The following is a 20733-nucleotide window of genomic DNA, read 5'->3' on the forward strand; positions in this document are numbered from 1 at the left end:
AGAAAAAATACGTCCTCTGCTCAAACTTCCAGCTACCCCAAGCAGAGCACCTCTGGGGTCCTCCTTTTTCTTTTCTTATGAAATTTTGCAGTGTAACTTTTCTTATTGAACAGTCTGTTTCTCCTACTATATTGTAGTTTTCTGGGCAAGTAATATATATCATTCATCTCTGTATCTACCATGTGTAGTTCACTTAGTTGGCTTATGGTAAAACTTAATAGCTGTAGATCCTTAAAAATATTTGCTAAATAGAAAAAAAGGAAACTAAAAACCTATTACCCTAGAAAAAAAAAAACTCACATAATCACATTTAGCTGATCTGAAAGTCCTGGGAATATGTAATATATCAAGCCAGACCCTGTGCTAGGAGCTGGGGAGGCTCCAGAGGTGAACTGAGGATCATGTCACCCTCTTAGCAAAGTGACAAGAATGGAGTTGAGCGAGTTGTGACTTTGAGTAGGACATATGAAGAGGCTTCATGCAGGACGCTGAATTTAAGTGTTTAAAAAGAAATATATAATTTCTTTTTACTTGGAATACAGGCTCTATATGCTTTCTATTAGACATTTTTCATTTTAATAACAATTTTTATCTAATTGCACAATAATAAATACTTAGGGTATAGATTTTGGAAATTCCGCAGAAGTATTCAAAACACACAAAAAAAAGATACTTAAAATACACTGACCCACAACTCTAAGATAACTACTATAGCAGTCTGGCATGTTTCTTCCCAGCCTTTATCTGAAAGATATATATACATTTTTTTGTTTGCTTTATAAAAATGCAAAATATTGTGCATGCTTTTTTGTTATGTGCTTTTTTTAATCTGTTGTTAATGTAGATATCATTAACATTTTTCTTTCTCGTGATTTTTCAGTGTCTTGAGAGGACTCTATAGTATAAATGTGGTTAAGAGGCTCTAAAGTGAACACACCTCAATTCAGGTGCACATAGCACTGTGGTCCTGAGCAAGTCACTCAGCCCCTCTGGATCTCAGTTTGTTTCTTCATCTGTAAAATGTAATAAATAATATCTACCTTACAAGACCATTGTATGGAATAAATAAGACACTATATAAGGCCCTAAACCTAGTGCTTGGCACACAGTGCCTAACCAAATGACAGCTGCCATTATTTTTGCTGCATTTTATTTAACCAATCTGCTATTATTGCCAAATTTCCATTATTAAAATAGTGCTGGAATAAACATTCATCTATGTAAATCTCTGCACACATTTATAATTATTTCCTTGGATAAATTCCTATGTAGAATGGATGAGTTAATTTGAATATCTGAAACGAATTTTTTGATAGAAGAATTGTGCTGCAGCTGCAATTTTTATTCCAACCAACAATTTGCAAGTTTACCAGGTTTCCCTCTTCTGTAAGAGGTTGATTCTTGCTGATCACAGGTATTTGTGTCCTTCATTGTATTCACACAATCTCAAGGGAAAACCTACAAGAGCCACATTTTGTGGAAGAGTAAACTACATGATGCTTGTATGATAACAACGAAGACTCTTTTCTATCACCCCTGAATAATGATTTGGAAAGACTTCCAGAATGTAGCTTTCTTTCTCTTTCTCCTTTTTCTACCAAAATATAAACTGCATCAGAGTCCAAGTTATCCACTAAAAAATGATTTTTTATGTCCACCTTACCTTTCTTTTAGGTGCAAGATTGAGTTCTATGTGTGAAAGTATATTTAGGATTCTAAGGGTTCCAGTATTGAATCATGGTGACACCAAGCATTAGCCATTATTTAGAAAATTTTTTACTTGGTTTTTAACATTATTTCATATACTCTGAACATCCTGGAATTCAACTGAATCCACCCTTGACCAGTGAAAAAGCAACAATGAACAAGATGCTTCATTTTATTTGTTATGCTAATTTAGTGTTGTGAAATGCAGTCAGTTCCACTTAGACTCTTGCATTCCTAACAAGTGACATAACTTTAATCTGTTTAATTTGCTTTCCAGATATTATTATGGATAGACAAGGATTTTAAAAAATAGTTTAACTTAATTTCACTTGTTATGCTCACATATTATATCATTTTTAGTTTACTTGGTGCATTTTTCTTTAAAGCAGTTTTATTGAGATAAATTCACATACCATATCTATCCAAAGTGTTCAATCATTGTCTTCTAGTATATTCACAGATTGTGAATTCATCAACACAATCAATTCTAGAACATTTTTACCCACAAGAAGGTTCACTATGTTATATAGTCCCATGTTTCACCCTCTGGCTTTCCTTCTAATGACATACATGACCCTAAATTTTCCCTTTCAACCAATTGACCATAGACATGAGGATCTATTTCTGAACTCTCAGTTCTATTGCATTGGTCAATGTCTGTCTGTCTGCCAGTACCATGCTGTTTTGACGACTATAGCTTTCTAACATGCTTTAAAGGCAGGAAGTGAGAGCCCTCCAACTTTATTTTTCTTTTTCAAGATGTTTTTGACTATTTGGGGTCCCTTACCCTTCCAAATAAATTTGGTAATTGGCTTTTCCAATTCTGCAAAGTCGACTGTTGGAGTTTTGATTGGGATTATGTTGAATCTGTAAATCAGTTGGGGTAGAATTGACATCTTAACAATATTTAGTCTTCCAACCCACGAACAGAGACTATCCTTCCATTTATTTAAGTCTTTTCTGATTTCTTTTAGCAATGCTTTGTAGTTCTCTGAGTATAGGTCCTTTACATACTTGGTTAAGTTTATTCCTACATATTTGATTCTTTTAGTTGCTGTTGTATACTTGATACTTGATGCTTTAATAGCGGTATTGCAATGCCTGAATTAAGAATCTGATGAATTACATTGATTTCCAGTTTGATCTAATATTGTGGTCCACGAAAACAAATATCCTATGTTGAATGGCCATTCAAAATACAAATCTTCTCTATTTCGATTTGTCACTCACTTTATGATAGTGTTTTATGCACAAATATCACCACTTTTTTTTTAAATGGTGGTTTGGGTTATTTTTTCTTTCATTAATCTTGATTTGTTTATTCAACAGATATTTTTGAATGCCTATCATGCTCTAGGCTCTTGAGTTATAGTGATGAGTTTCTAGAAGTTTAAAAGATGAATGTGGCTTAAGCTTTAATATTTCTCATATATATTCAAAGGATTGGGAAAATTTTGAAGTCATGAAGGTTTTCAGTTCCTTTTTAGAACTTTATATATTACTGTACAGTAAATTATTATAAAATACAAAAGCATAATCAAAAATGAGCCTGAAGACAAATTTTTAATTTGTGATTATTGAGGTATAAATAATATTGACAACAGTTTTTAAATGAATAGTTAAATATTTAAGTCTTAGAAAAGTATCTGCTACCTTCATCATTTGTATTTTTAAATATAGCTTAAAATATTTACTTTACTCTTTTCCTTCTCTTCCTTGGTGTACCCTGTTTTCCTAGATTTCATCTTGTTTTTCTTTCTTAATCTATCAGTTCAGGAATTTTCCCTTTGGACATGATTGTGGGTGGTCCTCAGAACTGATCTCTAGCCCCCTGATCAGTAATTCAGTTTTATTTTGTATTGAAAAAATGAGTTGAAAGCTGTATATGCTCCCACTTGTCTTCAGTGGGAAAACTATGAATTTAGTCTGACTGCCAGTATAGCACTGGGGGGTCTGCTGGAAAAAAAAGAAAATATAGTCCCTTGGGACCTTCCAGTGAGTGTGGCCACTCTACAGCCTGCCTTATTGCTTAGTTTCATTTCCCATTGAAAAGTTCAAATAAGAGTGGTTCTTATTTGACTTTCTTCCCTAATGGAAAATATTAGACTCTAGCTAACTAGGCCGAAGAGAATGAAATGCCTGGACAGAAGAGATGGTGGAGGAAGTGAGTCAGTAAGGGAAACCCTTAATAGAAAAGAGGAGAAGAAAATTTCAAATCAATTAGCATAAAAATACCTTGGAACCTGGACAAAAGGGATAGTAATTTTTTTTGGTAAGCGCATTGCTTTCCTCTCCCCCATATTTCTCTCATCCTGTCTCACAGTTGTCTTCCTGCCTCCACACTCCACTCTTACACTTCTGTCAACACATTGGTCACATATACAGAATCTTTTAATGGCTATCTACTAATTCCTGAATAAAATGCAAATTCCTTAGCTTGATAAATCAGTGCCAGCACAATCTAGATCTACCTGTCTGACCTTATTCACCACTCCTTTTTTCATGTTTCCGGCCATTCAAGACTATTAACTTTGCCTTAAACATGCCTTCTACTTTCACATCTTATATTGTCCATTTGGCCAAAAAAGGACTTCTGATTTTTGCCTGTTAAAATTCTTATCAAACACTGAGTGAGACCCCACATGAAGCCTGAAAGAGGCCCTCCCTTCTCTAGATGCCTTAAGCACTTTGTACCTCTCCTAAGGCCTCTTGCTATAATTATTTGTTCATGTCTTATTTTCCTTACTAGATCATAAGCTCCCTCCGGGGCAGAGAATGCATCTCTTCCTACTTATTTCCTCCACCATGCTTAGCATATTGCCTTCCTTATATACCTGAATGATGAAAATGCATTGAAATAAGTATAAAAAGAAATCTCATTAGAATCATGTAGTCTAACTCACACTTTTTATGCCTCATCTTATACTTCCTTCTGTATTGAAATAAAAATAGATATATGGGTATTGGTTATTAAATATGGAAACTTTTCAGTACCTGTAGCAGTGAAATCTTAGTTAGCAGGTCCAACAGGAACAGAACCTCACATGCTTACTTGGTGTCCATAGATATCTGAGCAGCTTCCATCCAGGGCCACAGGTACACAGTCAATGGTGAGAAGACTAGAATTCTCCCTGGGTGTCCTGAATTTTTTTTTTTTTTTTTGTAGATTTCCTTTCTTAAGAATGTAATTCCTTTCCTAAAACATTATATGCATCTGTTTGCCAATGATATTTAGATGGTTTTAAACAGCAGACCAATCATTACGAATATTTAACTCATGATCCACATAGGGAGAAGTGTTATAAATGCTCCCCCCTTAGCTTTTCTGTGTGAACTATATCCAAATGTATCTAAACTTTAATAATTCAAATAAAATATCTGTGCCAACATTCAGGGAACAAATAGCTGAGAAACGAAACCTGACAGCATATCCCTCGGTGACACTCATTCATTAAAGGCTGTGTATACAGATCAGACAGCTATCTAAAACTGAGCTCATATGCAAATCTGAACACTACTCTGCTAAAACTACATCTCATATAGTAAGTCTTTGTTTAGAGTTCATGGAATTTTCAGGAAAAATATAGCTGAACTTGACCTTAAGTACCTCGCCTCATTATTTTTTGGTCATTTCCAGCTACTAGTCTCTCCAAAGAAAACAACTTTCTTGTTTCTTTTAGTTTTGTGTGTACCCTGAGCTCTATTCCCAGTTTTTGCTGTAAAAAACTGAAATGGTTCCAAACACTGCTATTGTTTCTCTCTCTTTTTTATTTTTATTTTTTTTCTGTAACTAATATTTAAACATCAAAGATACTCTGGTACTTTCATGTTGCAGAGTACATATAAGACCATATTTTCCCTAAAGGTGTTTGCTGCCCGGGATTTTTTTTTTTTTTAGCTCCTAGCCTTCTTTTTTAGAAGTCATCTGAACGGTAGCCTTTCGGTTTCACGGAATCATTGACAGTTACGTGAAGAGGAATTGCAGTAGCCATGTTAAAAGCAGGTAGTTGGGAGATTTTTCAAACATTTTATTCAAATACTGAAGAACAGAAAAACCAACCTTGATGATCCACCAAAAATCATATTGTGATGACCAACGACCTTGGGAAATTTTAAAACTTAAACACTTTGTGAGGGCTCTTCCTAATGTTAAAACTAGAAAATAATCTGCTTCCATTGGAAGATCTTTATTATGATGGCAATTTCCATGTAAATCCTTAATGTATTTATATTAACAGTCTATTATGATAGCTCTTACAGAAAGAACATTTTCAAAGTTTAATTCAATCTATTAATTGGGAAAGTATTTCATGAGATTAGCCTTTAGTTAACTCTTCTAAAAATTATGTAAGATGTGAAGGAAAATATTAAATTAAGTTTGTGTATCATAAATATTTTCCTAAAATATCAGTTTTATTTCCTGATGCTTACTGATCATATAGAACAGTGTCCTAAAGAAGGAGTAATTATTATGTTTTGTTCCAATTGCCTGTTTAGTTAAATTGATTTTCTTAGCTGCAGGTAGTGAATGTGAGTGGAAATAGTAAGTGATTAAATGATGACAGAAGAAATCCAAATATTACCAAAAGTGGAAATACTATATAAATAAATTTAAATATGTATGAGGAGGTTCAATTGGTAAAAATTACAATAAATACATACTAAAAATAGAACAAAGATATTTTCTCTTACATTAAAAAACTTGATGGTGTTTCTAATTTAATACATGTGATCTTTTCATGAGAGAACATATTAAATGAATTGCGTCTTCAAATTGCTATTTGTTTTTTTATCAAGAGGAAAAATAAGGAATGCCAATTTAGGGTCAAAATAATGCCACAAACCAAATTTAGCTTTAATTACTGTCTAGCCATAAGAAGGAATAAACTTTCAGCCAAGACCAAGGTTCTTTGATCTTACATTTCAACCTTCTTGTCCTCCAGATAAATGGAATGGTGTTTTCTTAAATGTTCAACAGACCCTCTACCATTTGATAGGACAATTATTTTTAAGGTTTAAAATGTGATCTGGAAAACCACATTGACTCTATGTGGCATATTTGCTATTCTTAGCCTGGTTGAATAAGCTGGAAGTGGATGAATAATGTGGGTTAGAAAGAAAACAGATGCTAAATATTACAAATAGGAAGGTTTTCCAGCAATGAGACCTTCATTTTAGGACTAGATTTTTGTTGGCACTTTTGGCATTATGACGATTATTGTTTCTCTCTCCAGCTGTTACACATCTGTATTGAAGGCTGGGGCAATTGGCGTTGGTCAGAGCCCTTCAGTGTGGACCATGCTGGGACTTTTATTAGAACAATTCAATACAAGGGTCGAACTGCTTCACTCGTTATCAAAGTTCAGCAACTCAGTGGAGTGCAAAAACAGGTAAGACTCCTTATGTTCAAGATCCAGAGAATTCTTAATCATTTATGTAATGGAGGGGAAACTTAAAGAAATGAAACAATGAATAATAAACTCACAGTGATTATGCCTAGTTACACCTACTGCTACTCCACATGTAAGCTGAGCACTTAATAAGTACTTGATGATGATCCTAGTAAGGATAATGACTTCAACCCCCTTGTCCCATGTCTTTTACAAGACCTGCTAACGAGCAGTAAAATTTACTGATTTTAGTTTCACCTCTTCTCCCTGTCACCACCTACCTTCTGGTAGAGGTGCTAATGAGCTGTGAAATGGCCAAAAAGCCCTTACTGAAAAGGAAAGGAAGCACAAAGGGCAGTGGGGACTCTGGATAATCCAACAATGGATAAGCAGGAGTTGGTTCTCATTCATGTAAGAATAATCTACGTGGAAGCAGTGTCGTACTCTCCCATGACAAAGTGGGTCTGGGTCTCCAGCAAGCTTTTCTTTTCCTAGGAGTTAATATTAACCGCAGTAAAAAATTCACTGCAGTCTAACTCTTGGCATATAAAACCTTAGCTCTCAGCACATATTTTTACGTATTTTATAAAACTTCCTTTTGGCTGTTTTTGAAGTTCTAAGACTGCAAAGGGGAAAAAAGTATCTGACACTTTTTTGTGTGTTCTTAAGATGTGAAAATGTGGTTTTTAAAAGATGTTTTTAGAGCACAGAGCATATGAGAAGAGTAGAAAGGAAAAAAAGGAAGTATTAAAATATGAAAACTGGCTTCACTGCACAAATAATAACTGGATTTGTCATAAGAGTTTTAACATATACATCTGCATCTGGGTTGTAAGAGTCTGTGCAGAGCTTATGTGAAAGTGAGGGCATGATAGAAACAGCACTCAGTCCCTGGAAAAATGAGCTTTTCTTATCGAGCTGCAGGAGCTTTCCATTTCTGCATTCCAGAGGGTAAGCAGGAAGCAACTGGTGAATGGTAGGACCCATACCAGATACGTTTTTGGTCTGCACCTACTCAGGAGCTGGACTTCAGGTTCTCATTATCTGGGGCAACAGAAATGAAGAGAGCTATAGCAGAGGGTTCCCAGAAAAGAATCATGAAGAGTCATCCCAATAGACTGTGTTCCTGAGTATTTATTGACTGCCTACAGTGGAACAGGGTAAAATGGAAGACACCAAGTAGGTGACATAATCTCTGCTCTTAAATGGCAAATTTCTAAAATCTCAACAATGACTATAATCAACAGTGTGAAGAGAATTTAGAGGTTTCACAAAGAACATACGTTTAAGCAAGGCTTTGATGAAGAATTTGGATTAAGAGAGAGCATTCCAAGTAGGCAGAAATACAGGATGAGTGAGTCTTACTGAAGGATTCCTGAGGGGACCAGCTTTGAGCTGGAGACTCTTAAGAACAGGAAGTTTTACTGACTCCCATCTGCCCTCAGAACTTGCTTACATCTGTACACTCTCACTAAATATCTGTGCAATACATAAATGCTGCTTTCCTGATTCGGTCATTCATAGACTTATAAGAATATCTATCCATATTTGTATTCACTACCTCGCCAGAGAAATGGTCAGTCATTCTGAGACTGTTTAAATACTTCAGATTATGAGAGGATCAGTGTCTCACAGGGCAGCTCTTTCGGTTGTTGGTTGCTTCCAGCTGTTACATTCTTTCCTAATTTTAAGCCAAGCTGTCACCATTCAGCCAGTTTTACCATTCCCCAGTACTTATAAAGAGAATATAAATATACACAAACATGTGAAGACTCTGCAAGTCAACTCTTCTCTATTTTATATCCCTTCAAAAACATGAGGAGAGCTAGCATGTTTCCCCTTAATTTTCTTCTCTCTAGGCCAGTGCTTCTCAGACTTTCGTGTGCATCCAAATCCCCTGGAGGACTTGTTGGGTCCCATCCTGAGAGTTTCTGTTTTAGTAGGTCTGGGATGTTGCCTAAAAATGTGCATTTCTTACAAGTTCCCAGGTGATTCTGATAATGCTGGTCCAGGAACCACAATTTGACTACCAAAATGGTAGTCTGAACTTTCCCAGAGCCTTCACCTTTTTTGCATGCGGTTGCCAGAATATTGACCAATTAATGGTATGGCCTGGTAAAAACCTGGGTCCGAATCCTAGTTCTATCCACTTGCTAGCTGTGTGGTCTTCAGCAAGGCATTTAACCTCTTTGTGAATCAAGTCCCTCACCTGTAAAATGGGGATAGTAACAGTGCCCTCCTCATAAAGTTAAATGTGAGGATTAAATGAGTTTGTATATGTTAAGTGCTTACAACAGTGTCTGGCCCACTGTAATAGCCCAGTAAATTTTAGTTACTCATATTGAAATGAAATATTCCCAAGAATGCGTAACACCAATTAGACTTTTTTTTAGTACTGCAGTAGTATGCCATTATTCGATAAATACTATATATTTTCAAGGAACAGTATTAAATTTCAGTGATACTAATATTCCTGAGCAGATATTACACATTACAACAGTATACTGGAAGTCAAAAAATTGGTCATATGAAAAATACATTTAAAAAAATATTCTTATAAAGTTTTGTCTATTTTTTTTTTTCCTGGTGATAAAATATTTCTCAACCCTAGCTCTTATTACCTATGACCTTAGGTAAATTTCTTAACCTTTCTGTACCTTATGTTCCTTCTATAAAAGAAAACACCCAGTTTACTATTATTATTTTATGTTAGCTACTATAAAAAGTTTTTGAAAACACAGAAAAGTATAATGAAGAAAATAAAAATTACCCATAATCCTACCAACCAAAGATAAACACCATTATTACTTTGGTATATTTTTTCTACTCTTCTTTCCTATCATATATATTTTTTAACCAACTTGAGACCTTGTTGTAATTACAGGTTTTCAACTTGTTTTTATTTTTTTTTACCTCATATTACGTATTGAATATCTCCTCATGTTATTTAAAATTCCCTGAAATTATCCTTTTAATAGTTACATAATAATTTATTATCTGGTTTATCAAAATATATTTAGCCATTCCCATGTTATTGAACTTTTAGATTATTTCCAATTTCTCACTATAATAAAGATATCCTGAAATAACTACCTTTGTATATAAATATGTGTCCACATTTCTGAGTATTTCCTTAAAACTATTTGCTGCAAAATTGAATTATATTAGCAAAAAAGTATGGGCATTTTTGAGGTTCTTGAATGCATTTTGCCAACCTGAAAAAGTACACTTTATTTTTTAACCAAAATCTGTTAGACTCTGTCTCACCATACTCTCATTAGGGAACAGTAATCTTTTAAATAGCTAAAAATATATTTGTCCCTAAAGTTGTTCTGATTTTCTGAGTTTTTCAGATCATTAGCATTCTTTAAAATCTTAATGTAAAGAGGGGTTCAAATCAGAACCAATCAAAAATTTTCCATACATTGGAAGTTTCAGGAATGCCTTTAGTCATTCTCTCAGTAAATGTCAAATGGACAGATATTAAGGCATCTGGTGCCAAATCACATTTCATGATTTTTCCAAATGTTGCTTGTACTGTTGAATGTTAATAATCCTTTCCTGTGGGGGCTTCCTCACACTTTTATCTACTTCCACTCTATTTATAATAAATATTCTTTAAAAAGAAAAAAAAAAAGTAGAATCTAGCCAAATGGGAAAGGACTATTTGGAAAACATTAATGAAGCATAAGCAGCCCTCACATTGCATTTAACTTTGAAAGGAAGTGTCATTTTCTTCCGCAGGAACTGGGAGCGTCCATTTTATATTCCCACCGTCAAGGAAGGCACATATACAAATAATTTATGTTTTGAGTTTAGCATTTCTTGTTACTAGTCAAGTGAGGTTGAGCTCTATAGGAGGGCCATTTTAAAAACTTAACAGAGTAATGGAATGTAGAACACAGCAATTCATTTAACCTAGAATGAAGCAAAAGGAAATTTTTTTGTTTTACTTAATCAAGATAATACTTAAAAGTTCTGCAGACCACCATGCCAACTTTGAACCAACTGATACATGTATCCAAGTTGTGGAAAACCTTTCTCTTCAACGTTTTTCAGCTTTTGAGCCTCTCATGTGTGTGTCTCACACACACACTCACACACACATACATAAATAAGCACAAATTTAAGATGTCTTTTTCAACTGGATGTAATTTTTTATTATCAGAGTAGATTAGCATTCAGATTAGCTCTAGTTAAAGTACATCAGAAACCCAGGATTTGCTCAGTTTTTTGGCAAGCGTAGGAAAGAAGATAGGAACCAAGTTTCCAGAAGAGCTTCGTGGATTTCTGCCTCCCTCACATCTTGGCTTCTTTCCTTCTACCACACCTGGGCTTGGACATTTGCAATAAACCACAGCTGCCTAATTAACCAAGTCCCATTAGGGAGGGTGAGTGTGTGCACTTCCCTGATGTACCTTAACCACACTTAATAGCCCTTGGATATCAGGGAACTGGCTGAAGTTCATTTTAACAGTGAGTCTTGGTTATCTGTGCTCGGCCTTTCTTGTACCCCTCAGATTTCCCATTTAAATGAAAATTGACCACGCATAAAATTTCTCAATAACTTTGTACATTATACAACTAACTAATGATGTACATTTATTTGTTTCCATGTTTTCCATCCCTTCAGTGAGGACAACCTTACACTCTAAAAATTTAAATGTATACATGTATGTAAATGTATATGTATCTATACATACACTTTTAATCATGGTTAAGATATCATCTTCCAGTGCATCTGGTGCTCTGGAGTTATTCTTTAATATCACTGTTCTTCTTGGCACTGATCTAATAAGCACTCTGAAACCTGCTAAGTGAAATCATATGTAGAAATCTTCAATACACATCTTTGTGGCTTTGGGGAAAGAGGGGATTTAGTGTGAAACCTAGAAATGTGTATTAAAGAGAAACCCTACATTAAAGAAAAATAAGTAGTTGTCTTAAACTGATAAATGAATCTTGAAATTCTAACCATAGTTTTCAAAAAAAGGCATTGTAAGTTTTGCCACTTTGAAGAAAAGCAGAAATGCCTCCCAGTGAACCCTGCATTGGAGGAGCCAGGAAATGTCACCGCTCTGATGAGTGGCCATTTTGGATTTTTCTTCATCTAAGTAGTCTTCCCTCCCTAGCCACTTTTAAGGATTTTCTTTTAATCAAAGTTGAAAGCCTATTTAACAGACTTTTTAGTTGAAAATGAAACTATGAAAACCCACCAAGAGGATCTTTGCATTTCACAAAGTGAGTCCCAGATGGTTGCAAAGCATCTGTGGTTTCTGTGAGACAGCAACATTCTCTTCTAAATATCATGGGGTCCAAAGTATCTGAAGCAAGAGTAGTGTGTATATATTGCCAGGCCTGGACACATCAAGAATAAGAACAGAGCTAAATACCATCTCAGAGCTTTCAAATGTTTATTTAAAGTTAGGCTATGCTATGACATTGTAAGACTAATTGTGAGTGTCTAGTAAACCCTAGCATATGCTGAAGAAAAGTTTGCCTGCTGATTTAGGACTAATAGTTCAGTTGACTCTTATGCTTGGTATTATAAAAACATAGCTTTAAAAGAAGGCTAGACTGCTCATTGAAAGGTCTTCACCTTTCTGTATATACCTTGTATTGCATAATAAGGAAAGAACTGAAATTGTGGAACTGTAACCCATAACAATTTTTGAAATTACCTATATGACTGCTTGCTGAGCTGTACATTGAGAGATGACACCTTTCTATATGTATGTTATATTTTACAATTATCGAAATTGCTGAAGTTATGGAACTGTGACCCATAACATTCTTTGAGATTTGCTCTCTAATCACTTGTGAAATCATACATTGAAAGTTATCACTGTTATGTATATATGTTGAAGTTCACAGTTAAAAAATGGAAAAATAATAAAAGATGGCTGGAATATCTAGGGAGAATGTAACGGTTAAGCACAGCTTGGTTTTACAGATGTGCTCCTTCTAAAGAAAGTTTGAAAGAATAGACAGAATTGGAAAATAAATATTTAAGAAAATGAAAAACCTCACTATTTAAATAATGTAAATTTAAACAACAATGACATTTAAGTTTTGATCTTTTAATCTAGCGGATTTGTTTTAGGTAAATGATAGTTCATTCATAAATATACATATTTACTTATGTAAATAATAGTTTATTTTATTCTATTATAATAGATTCTATGACATTAATGTCATACTCTTAATGTCATAGAATCTATTAGGATGTTTTCAGCTTGCAGCCTCAAAATGTGTTTTTTTAATCCTCATGTATGAGGATATATGAACAACACTCTTGCTTCAGAACTTTGAACCCCATTATTCTTATTTTACATTTTTTATTTCATATAACAAAAAGGTGGGAAGAAGGCCAGTTATGTTGGATAATTCAACAACTCAGTGCTGTATCTGCTCCTCTGCCATCCTCTTGGATGTGTCTTCCTAGTTGTAAGATAGCTGCAAAAGCTATGCATCCTCTCATAATATCTTCCATGACAGAAAAGGAGGGTTCCCCCTGCTTATGATCAAGGAGTAAAATCTTTCCCAGAGCCTTTTAGCAGTCTCTCCTTTTCATATTATCAGCCAGAACAGAGTCCCCTGTCCACCTCTAGACCAATCATTGGCAAAAGGAGAATGGGATTAACATGATTATCTTGTACCAGTTATGACACAGCCTCTGGGAGACAGAGGAAGGGTCCACCTTGCCCAAGTACTCTGCTGCCAAACCAGGGTTTTTTCACAGAAAGGGAAAAGGAGGAGGAACTGGCTTTTGGGAAGGGGACCAATGGTGTCTGCTACCTCTACATTATCATGGGCAGCCTTCATCCTCTTTTTTTAATTGTTTCTAAGTTTTCTTCAATGGAATAGCATTGATTTTATGAGAGGCAGAGTATCAGAGTAATTATCAATACAGAATCTGAGCCAGATGGTAATATCAGACAAGGCATTCAACATCTCTGTGGCTCCATTTTCTCCTTGGTAAGAAGGGGAATCATAGGAGCACCTGCTTCACAAGACTACTGTGAGAATAAAAGAGTTAATTTGAAAATACACTAAATAGATTTGTTATTGTTGTTATTTTACTATCAGAAAAAAATGTTTCAAACAAGGAAATCCCATATATGAAAGTCCCATTTTCCCAATCATGGTGACTATCCATATCACGGAAAGATTTTGACTTCTAAAAGGATTCACTGCTTAAAAATAATATTGCATTATCTTTTCAATTTCATCCATTTTAAGAAACATTCCTTAATACCTACTATGATCTATACTGTTAGGTGGATGAAGAGTTCGATAATCCATTGATAGTTCTGTGTTTTATAAAGATATGTACCCCTACCATGTAGAAAAAGCTTAATAAAATAAAATATGTTTAGATAAAAACCTATCAATTTATACAGAAATTTCCTATTGGGTAAGAGTGCAATAAGTCCCCAGAGATCAGCTTCAAGGAATAGAATGATCACAATTGTTCTCAGTTTCTAGAGCTAAAGGCCTGTTTCCAATCCCCATCCTTTTTGAGTGATGCATTATTTGACACAATTGACCACTGCCTTCTGGTTAGTCAGTTCTTCTTGGCTTCAGCAAAACTACTTTCTCCTGATTCACCTCCAGATCCCTTTCCCCTTCTTCTCCAGTCCCTTCACTTCTTCTTGCCCCTAATCTGCCTTTAAAATGTTGGTCAGTTGACAGGTTTAACTTCTGCCCTCTTTTCCAGCTATCTTTTCCAAGTATCTTCTGTCTGGTGTACAGTTGCAAGGCTTTTATTTCACAGGTCATTCTCTCTATCCCACCTTCTCTGTCAAGGACCTGACCTGTATCTTTCACTAGGTACCAGACTGCCTAGTGAGTCATGCCTGCCCTTTGAATATTGCAGATTCAACATGACCCAAGAAAAATCCATTCTCTCTTTCCAAACTTCTTTTTCTCTCTTATATTCTCTAATCAAATTATTTACTTTTCTTTCCATTAACAGCAACATAATTGTTGGAACTGTTACAAACTTCCAATTAAGGAAGTCTACATTAATAAGGCCTTATTTATTCATTCATTGTCTTTCAGATTATCATCTGTGGAAGACAGATCATCTGTAGCTACTTGTCTCAAAGCATAGAACTAAAAGTTGTTCAGCATTACATTGGTCAAGATGGACAAGCTGTGGTCCGAGAACATTTTGACTGCCTCACAGCCAAACAGAAATTGCCTTCATACATACTAGAAAACAATGAACTGACAGAGTTGTGTGTGAGGGCTAAAGGAGATGAAGACTGGTCAAGAGATGTATGCCTAGAATCCAAGTCCCCTGAGTATAGCATTGTCATTCAGGTATGAGTAGTAGTACAATCCAGAATAGAACAATTTTATAATTTTAATTTTCTCAATGTGCTCTTTTCTGTATACAGCACTTAATTTATTAAAATCAGTACATACAAAAGAGTGGAGATCTGAAATAACATTGGAAGGTCGTTTCCTCCCCATCCCCTAACAGCACATTTGCACTGGTTCCACTCTATGCCTCTCAGATGGAGGAGAGATACATCTTGAAAAAGATTCTGGTGCACCAGGGCACAGAGTGGAGCACAGAGTATGGTAGGGGGATTGGTCCTCCCCACTAGAGAATTTCTATAATTATCTGTTGCTTTTTTATCTCTTCCTTGATCTCTACCATCATCACTTTCATTCCCATAAAGAACAAACCCTCTCTTTCATTCTCCTACTCAGTCTGATGTCACTCTCTCCTCATATAAATCCCTTTGTCTTTGTGGAAAGAATTGGCCCCATCAACTCAGTGTATAATCACTATTTACCATAATGAAGTCTGTTTTTGCTTAGTTGTTTATATTTTTAATGACTTTTTTTCCTAAACTTTTTTTAATCCTCCAAACTGATATTATATCTGTGCCTTATTTTGATGAATTAGTAAACTGTTTAGTATTTAATGGGACCTTTTCTATCTCATGTGCAGGTGCCATCTTCAAACAGTTCCATTATTTATGTCTGGTGCACAGTTTTGACTTTAGAACCCAACTCTCAAGTACAGCAACGAATGGTGAGTGTTTTCTAATCCTAAAATATGGTATACGACTCTGACCTTTCCTTTTCTGAAATAAATTAAGGTCAGAGTGACCCAGGGAAAAGATTTATTACAAGTTTGTTTCAGCATCAAACAGCTGGAATACTGCAGCAAAGCAAATATGAAAGTTGTTCTGTTCTTTTATTTTTATAGATTGTGTTCAGCCCTCTTTTTATCATGAGGAGTCATCTTCCAGACCCCATTATCATACATTTGGAGAAAAGGAGTCTGGGATTGAGTGAAACACAAGTTATTCCAGGAAAAGGGCAGGAAAAACCACTGCAAAACATAGAACCTGACCTTGTTCATCACCTAACATTTCAAGCAAGGTACTGGAAAAATCCCTACATCTTCCTAAGAGAAATTCAGTAGAATAGTAACGTTGTGCTATTGATGGGGTAAAATGGAGTTTCTTCTAGGATTTATTTTATGAAAATGTTATTTTTTAACTGCCTGCCTAATGTTCTTTTGTTCTAGTCTGTAGTTATAGATAAAAGTCAGACACTCTAAATAGGTTTAGATATAACCAAAGAGGGATCATACACAAATTTAATTGACACACAATTTCTCATGAAAGAAGAGATGAACAGAGGAAAAGCCAGGGCCTAAGTTTTCCAAAAACTGTGTCATCAATCCGTAAGTCACCAGCAATTGGCTCAATCCCACAAAAAAAGTATGCATAATACAGTCATAGAATTTTTTCAGTAAAGTTGTAGACAACTTTAGAAATCTGATATTTATTCTTGCTTTTTCTCTGCTTCATAGAGAAGAAGATGATCCTTCAAATTGTGCTGTTCCCATCTCAACATCCCTTATTAAGCAAATAGCCACTAAGATATACCCTGGAGGCACAGTTAATCAGATCCTTGCGGAATTCTATGGGCCAGAAAAGTCCCTTCAACCCATGTGGCCCTATAATAAGAAGGATTCCGACAGGTAATGATTTTCTTTTTTGTTTTTCTTACTAACTTTTTGCAACATTAAGAAATAAATGATCATAAACAAAAATATTAGATACTATTTTAGTTTCCTAGCTGCTAAAAGAAATACCATACAATGGTTTGACTTAACAGCAGGAATTTGTTAGCTCATGGTTTCAGAGGCTAGAAGGCTTACTTTCTCCCAGGGTCAGTATCTTCTGTCTGGCTGGCAATCTTTGGAGTTCCTTGGCTTTTCTGTCACATGGCAATGCACATGGCTGTGTTGTCTTCTTTCTCTTCCTGGTTCAATTGACTTCTACTTTCTGGCTGCTCCACATGGCTTCTCTCTGTGTGTCCAACTTCCTTTGCTTGTAAGGACTTCAGCCATATCGTATTAAGGCATGCCCTCTTTCAGTTTGGGCATGCCTGAACTAATAACATCCTCAAAGGTCCTGTTTACAAGTGGGTTCACACCCACAGGACCAGGGGTTGGGACCTGAGCATGCCTTTTGCAGGGGACATGATTCAGTCCCCAACAGATGCCGTAAAAGGTGTTTTTAAAAAAAATGTATTTGCATGTATTTGTCAGATTCTGAGCTATTATCATCTAGTAGGTATATTTTGTAGATTTCTTTACTCATGATCTGGAACATAATTGCATGAAAAGTTGCTTCCTCCTGGGTGCAAATTCAGCATTGGATGACTGGTGTGAAGAGGTATCTTGCAGGAGTATTGTTGTCTGGAAACCTTAAGCATAATTCATAAATACTGAAATCATCATATTTCATTGAGTCTCTCGGATATGGTTCTTGGAACAGGAATGAACAGCTGAGTCAGTGGGATAGCCCAATGCAAGTGAAGCTGTCAGTCTGGAAGCCATATGTTAAAACCTTGTTGATAGAACTTCTACCCTGGGCCCTGCTTATCAATCAATCCAAGTGGGATCTCTGGCTGTTTGAAGGAGAGAAGATTGTTCTGCAGGTTCCTGCTGGCAAAATTATCATCCCTCCTAATTTTCAGGTACTATAACATTTTAATTACTATGAATTCTTTTCTCTCAACAATGAGCTTTTTTTCTGAGGTTGCATTTACGTTTTTAACAGAATGTATCAGTTGTGTAAAACTGTCTTCTTAGATGCATATGTAAGCAATGTGGAATGTTCTTTGATATTCAGACATTTCAGATGTCTTATTTTTCCCATCAACAGTATTCACACTTGAGTTTTCATTAAATATGATAACTTGTAACAGTTACATTCATTTCTTTTGTGTACAGGATATTTGACAAGTGTTGATATTGGCCTGCCCAAGATATGTTAAGGCTATAAAGCCATATTATATGCTAACCCACTCCCTAGATGATGTTTGCAGTTCTTATAGAAATTCTGAGATCTGAAAAATGGGTAAGAGTTGAGGATTTCTGAGCAACCGTTTTTGTTAAAGCCCCTTTCCTTTATAAGTAGACTGGGGTGTCCGTAATCATGGGTGTCTACCCAGGTGCTGATAATGACAATGTGTAGTCATTACTGACACAGGGAGAAAAACCCTGTTGCAAAAAAAATTTAACAGGAAAACTTTAAATTCCATCACAAGAGAACTTTATAAGGCCATTTCAAGAAGACACATAAATCTATAAGAAAATAGAGTGAAAGGAATTCCTAAATAAAATGTTTTCCTAATAGGGAACAGTTTTATAAACATCTTTATTCAATTGCGTTTTTCCTTTTTTTTTTTTGATAATAAGATGATGTTACCTCATGGAATTGGAATGTTGACCTACATAGACCTAATGTTGCATATTATGCTCTTGTCACATGAGATAAAACCTTCAATTTTTAAGCCTTTGCTATTTACAGTATAGTCACAGTTCAGGGTTTTGTGTTTTTTTTCTTTCCATAATTGTAAATTCCATTGTGAATCATAAAAGACAATGGGAGACAAAAATAAAATGTATGTTGCCATTATAAAAAATAAAATAAAAATACAAAACTTAAGGGATTTGGTTGCCTTAGACCTATTATATAATACAAAAAAATTTCTGAGAATCAATGTAAAAATATGAGTGTTAAGAAAAATACTTTATAATTGAGGCGTTATTTTTCCAGGAAGCTTTTCAAATTGGAATATACTGGGCAAATACAAACACTGTGCACAAGTCAGTAGCAATTAAACTGGTCCACAACCTGACATCTCCAAAGTGGAAAGATGGAGGTAATGGTGAAGTTGTGACAATGGACGAAGAAGGGTTTATTGATGCTGAAATAAGACTTGGTGCTTTCCCAGGACATCAAAAGGTATGATCAAAGTCTGTGTGGCTCTGTGGGAAATTGCATGCCATCCTCCTAACTTGTTTAAAATGATTCTACCCTTTTCTTTTTTTTAAATCCCTTTTTGGTATTTCTTGTTCTAAATCTGTAATGTTCCTTGATTTCTTAACTTCTTAGCCCTCTCTATTTTACAGGTTTTTTTTCTTTCTTTATCAGTGATAAAAGCTGTGTCACATAATTTATCCAGTAACCACTCTATTTCAGAACACTCAGCAGTCGCTTAATTTATAGTATGTGGGGAAAAAAAGTGAATTTATTCCATAATATACACAAATATTTTGACATCCTTTTTTAGAGCAGGAAGTAGAGTTTCTAATATTCTGAACATTGATTGAAAGGACAGAGACTCCTTACTGCAGCAAAGGCCAGAGTCCTGGAAAGAGCATCGTGAGCAAAATAATGTGACTCTCTTCTGATTTTCCCATAGAACCAATGTTATAAGAGGGAGCTATGTTTTTGAACAGGGGATTGGAACCCATTTTTTCAGTGATGTGAATACAAAGAACATACTTAAGTCAGTTATTTAACTAAATTGGAATGGTATATACTATTCAACAGATCTTTTCTAAAATCTATGAAAACCAATTAAGCTGAATAATATAGTAAATAATATTAAATTGTATGTATGAAAGTACAATATCATAGTATAACATGTAGAATTCTCATATACTGTACTTCTAATATCTTCATTATTTTAGCTGTCCCAAATAAAAAAAATAAGGGATCCTTTATCAGAGCTGTAGAATTCAAAAAGACCTTTCTCTGGGAAGATGTTAGATTTTGACAGGCATCTTTGAAGAGAGTTTTGAGAAAATTAAGGGTCATTTGGTGGCTTTTTAAGATATAGAATTCTCTGATACAAAGAAGTTGGTCTTTCTTCAATATTCAAGGCTGTTATCCATTTCCTTAAAGTTGTCTGAGCAACACATGTTTATGCTCTGCTGGCCAAAGTACTATAACATGGTTATAAATGGCATAGAGCCTGTAAGCATGAATTACCCAAAGTTGAGTAGTTGTAAGTTGAGAACCACCATCAAAACCTGGGAAAAAAATTGTTACATTATATAGTCAAATACCCAATACCTTTAGCAAAATCTCTTCCCTACCTATATTAAGCACTTCACAAAGTGGCCCAGCAAGTACTGAATAAATGTTGAAGGAATTAATGGGCTGTTGAAAAATGTACTGATATCTCATCATCCTTCAGTAGTGATTGTCCAGCTTTTTGTTCTCAGTACCCCTATACACTCTTAAATAATAATCAGGACCCCAAAGCCCTTTTGTTTCTATGGATTATGGCTGTTGCTATTTAA

General features: G+C 35.1%; 1 protein-coding gene across 7 annotated transcripts in view; it reads left to right on the forward strand.

Annotated features, from left to right (window-relative positions):
* VPS13B (vacuolar protein sorting 13 homolog B) overlaps window positions 1–20733 on the forward strand; it is a 1017676-nt gene that overhangs the window by 949838 nt on the left and 47105 nt on the right. For all 7 annotated transcript variants that reach the window (XM_037803400.1, XM_037803396.1, XM_037803398.1 and 4 more), the window contains 7 exons: window positions 6942–7097; window positions 15162–15425; window positions 16066–16149; window positions 16327–16502; window positions 16939–17109; window positions 17912–18113; window positions 19199–19387. In XM_037803400.1, the coding sequence (XP_037659328.1) occupies window positions 6942–7097; window positions 15162–15425; window positions 16066–16149; window positions 16327–16502; window positions 16939–17109; window positions 17912–18113; window positions 19199–19387 (1242 nt within the window). The remainder of the gene's footprint in view (window positions 1–6941; window positions 7098–15161; window positions 15426–16065; window positions 16150–16326; window positions 16503–16938; window positions 17110–17911; window positions 18114–19198; window positions 19388–20733) is intronic.

This window comes from Choloepus didactylus, chromosome 14 (assembly GCF_015220235.1).
Source record: "Choloepus didactylus isolate mChoDid1 chromosome 14, mChoDid1.pri, whole genome shotgun sequence".
Classification (NCBI taxonomy): Eukaryota; Metazoa; Chordata; class Mammalia; order Pilosa; family Megalonychidae; genus Choloepus; species Choloepus didactylus.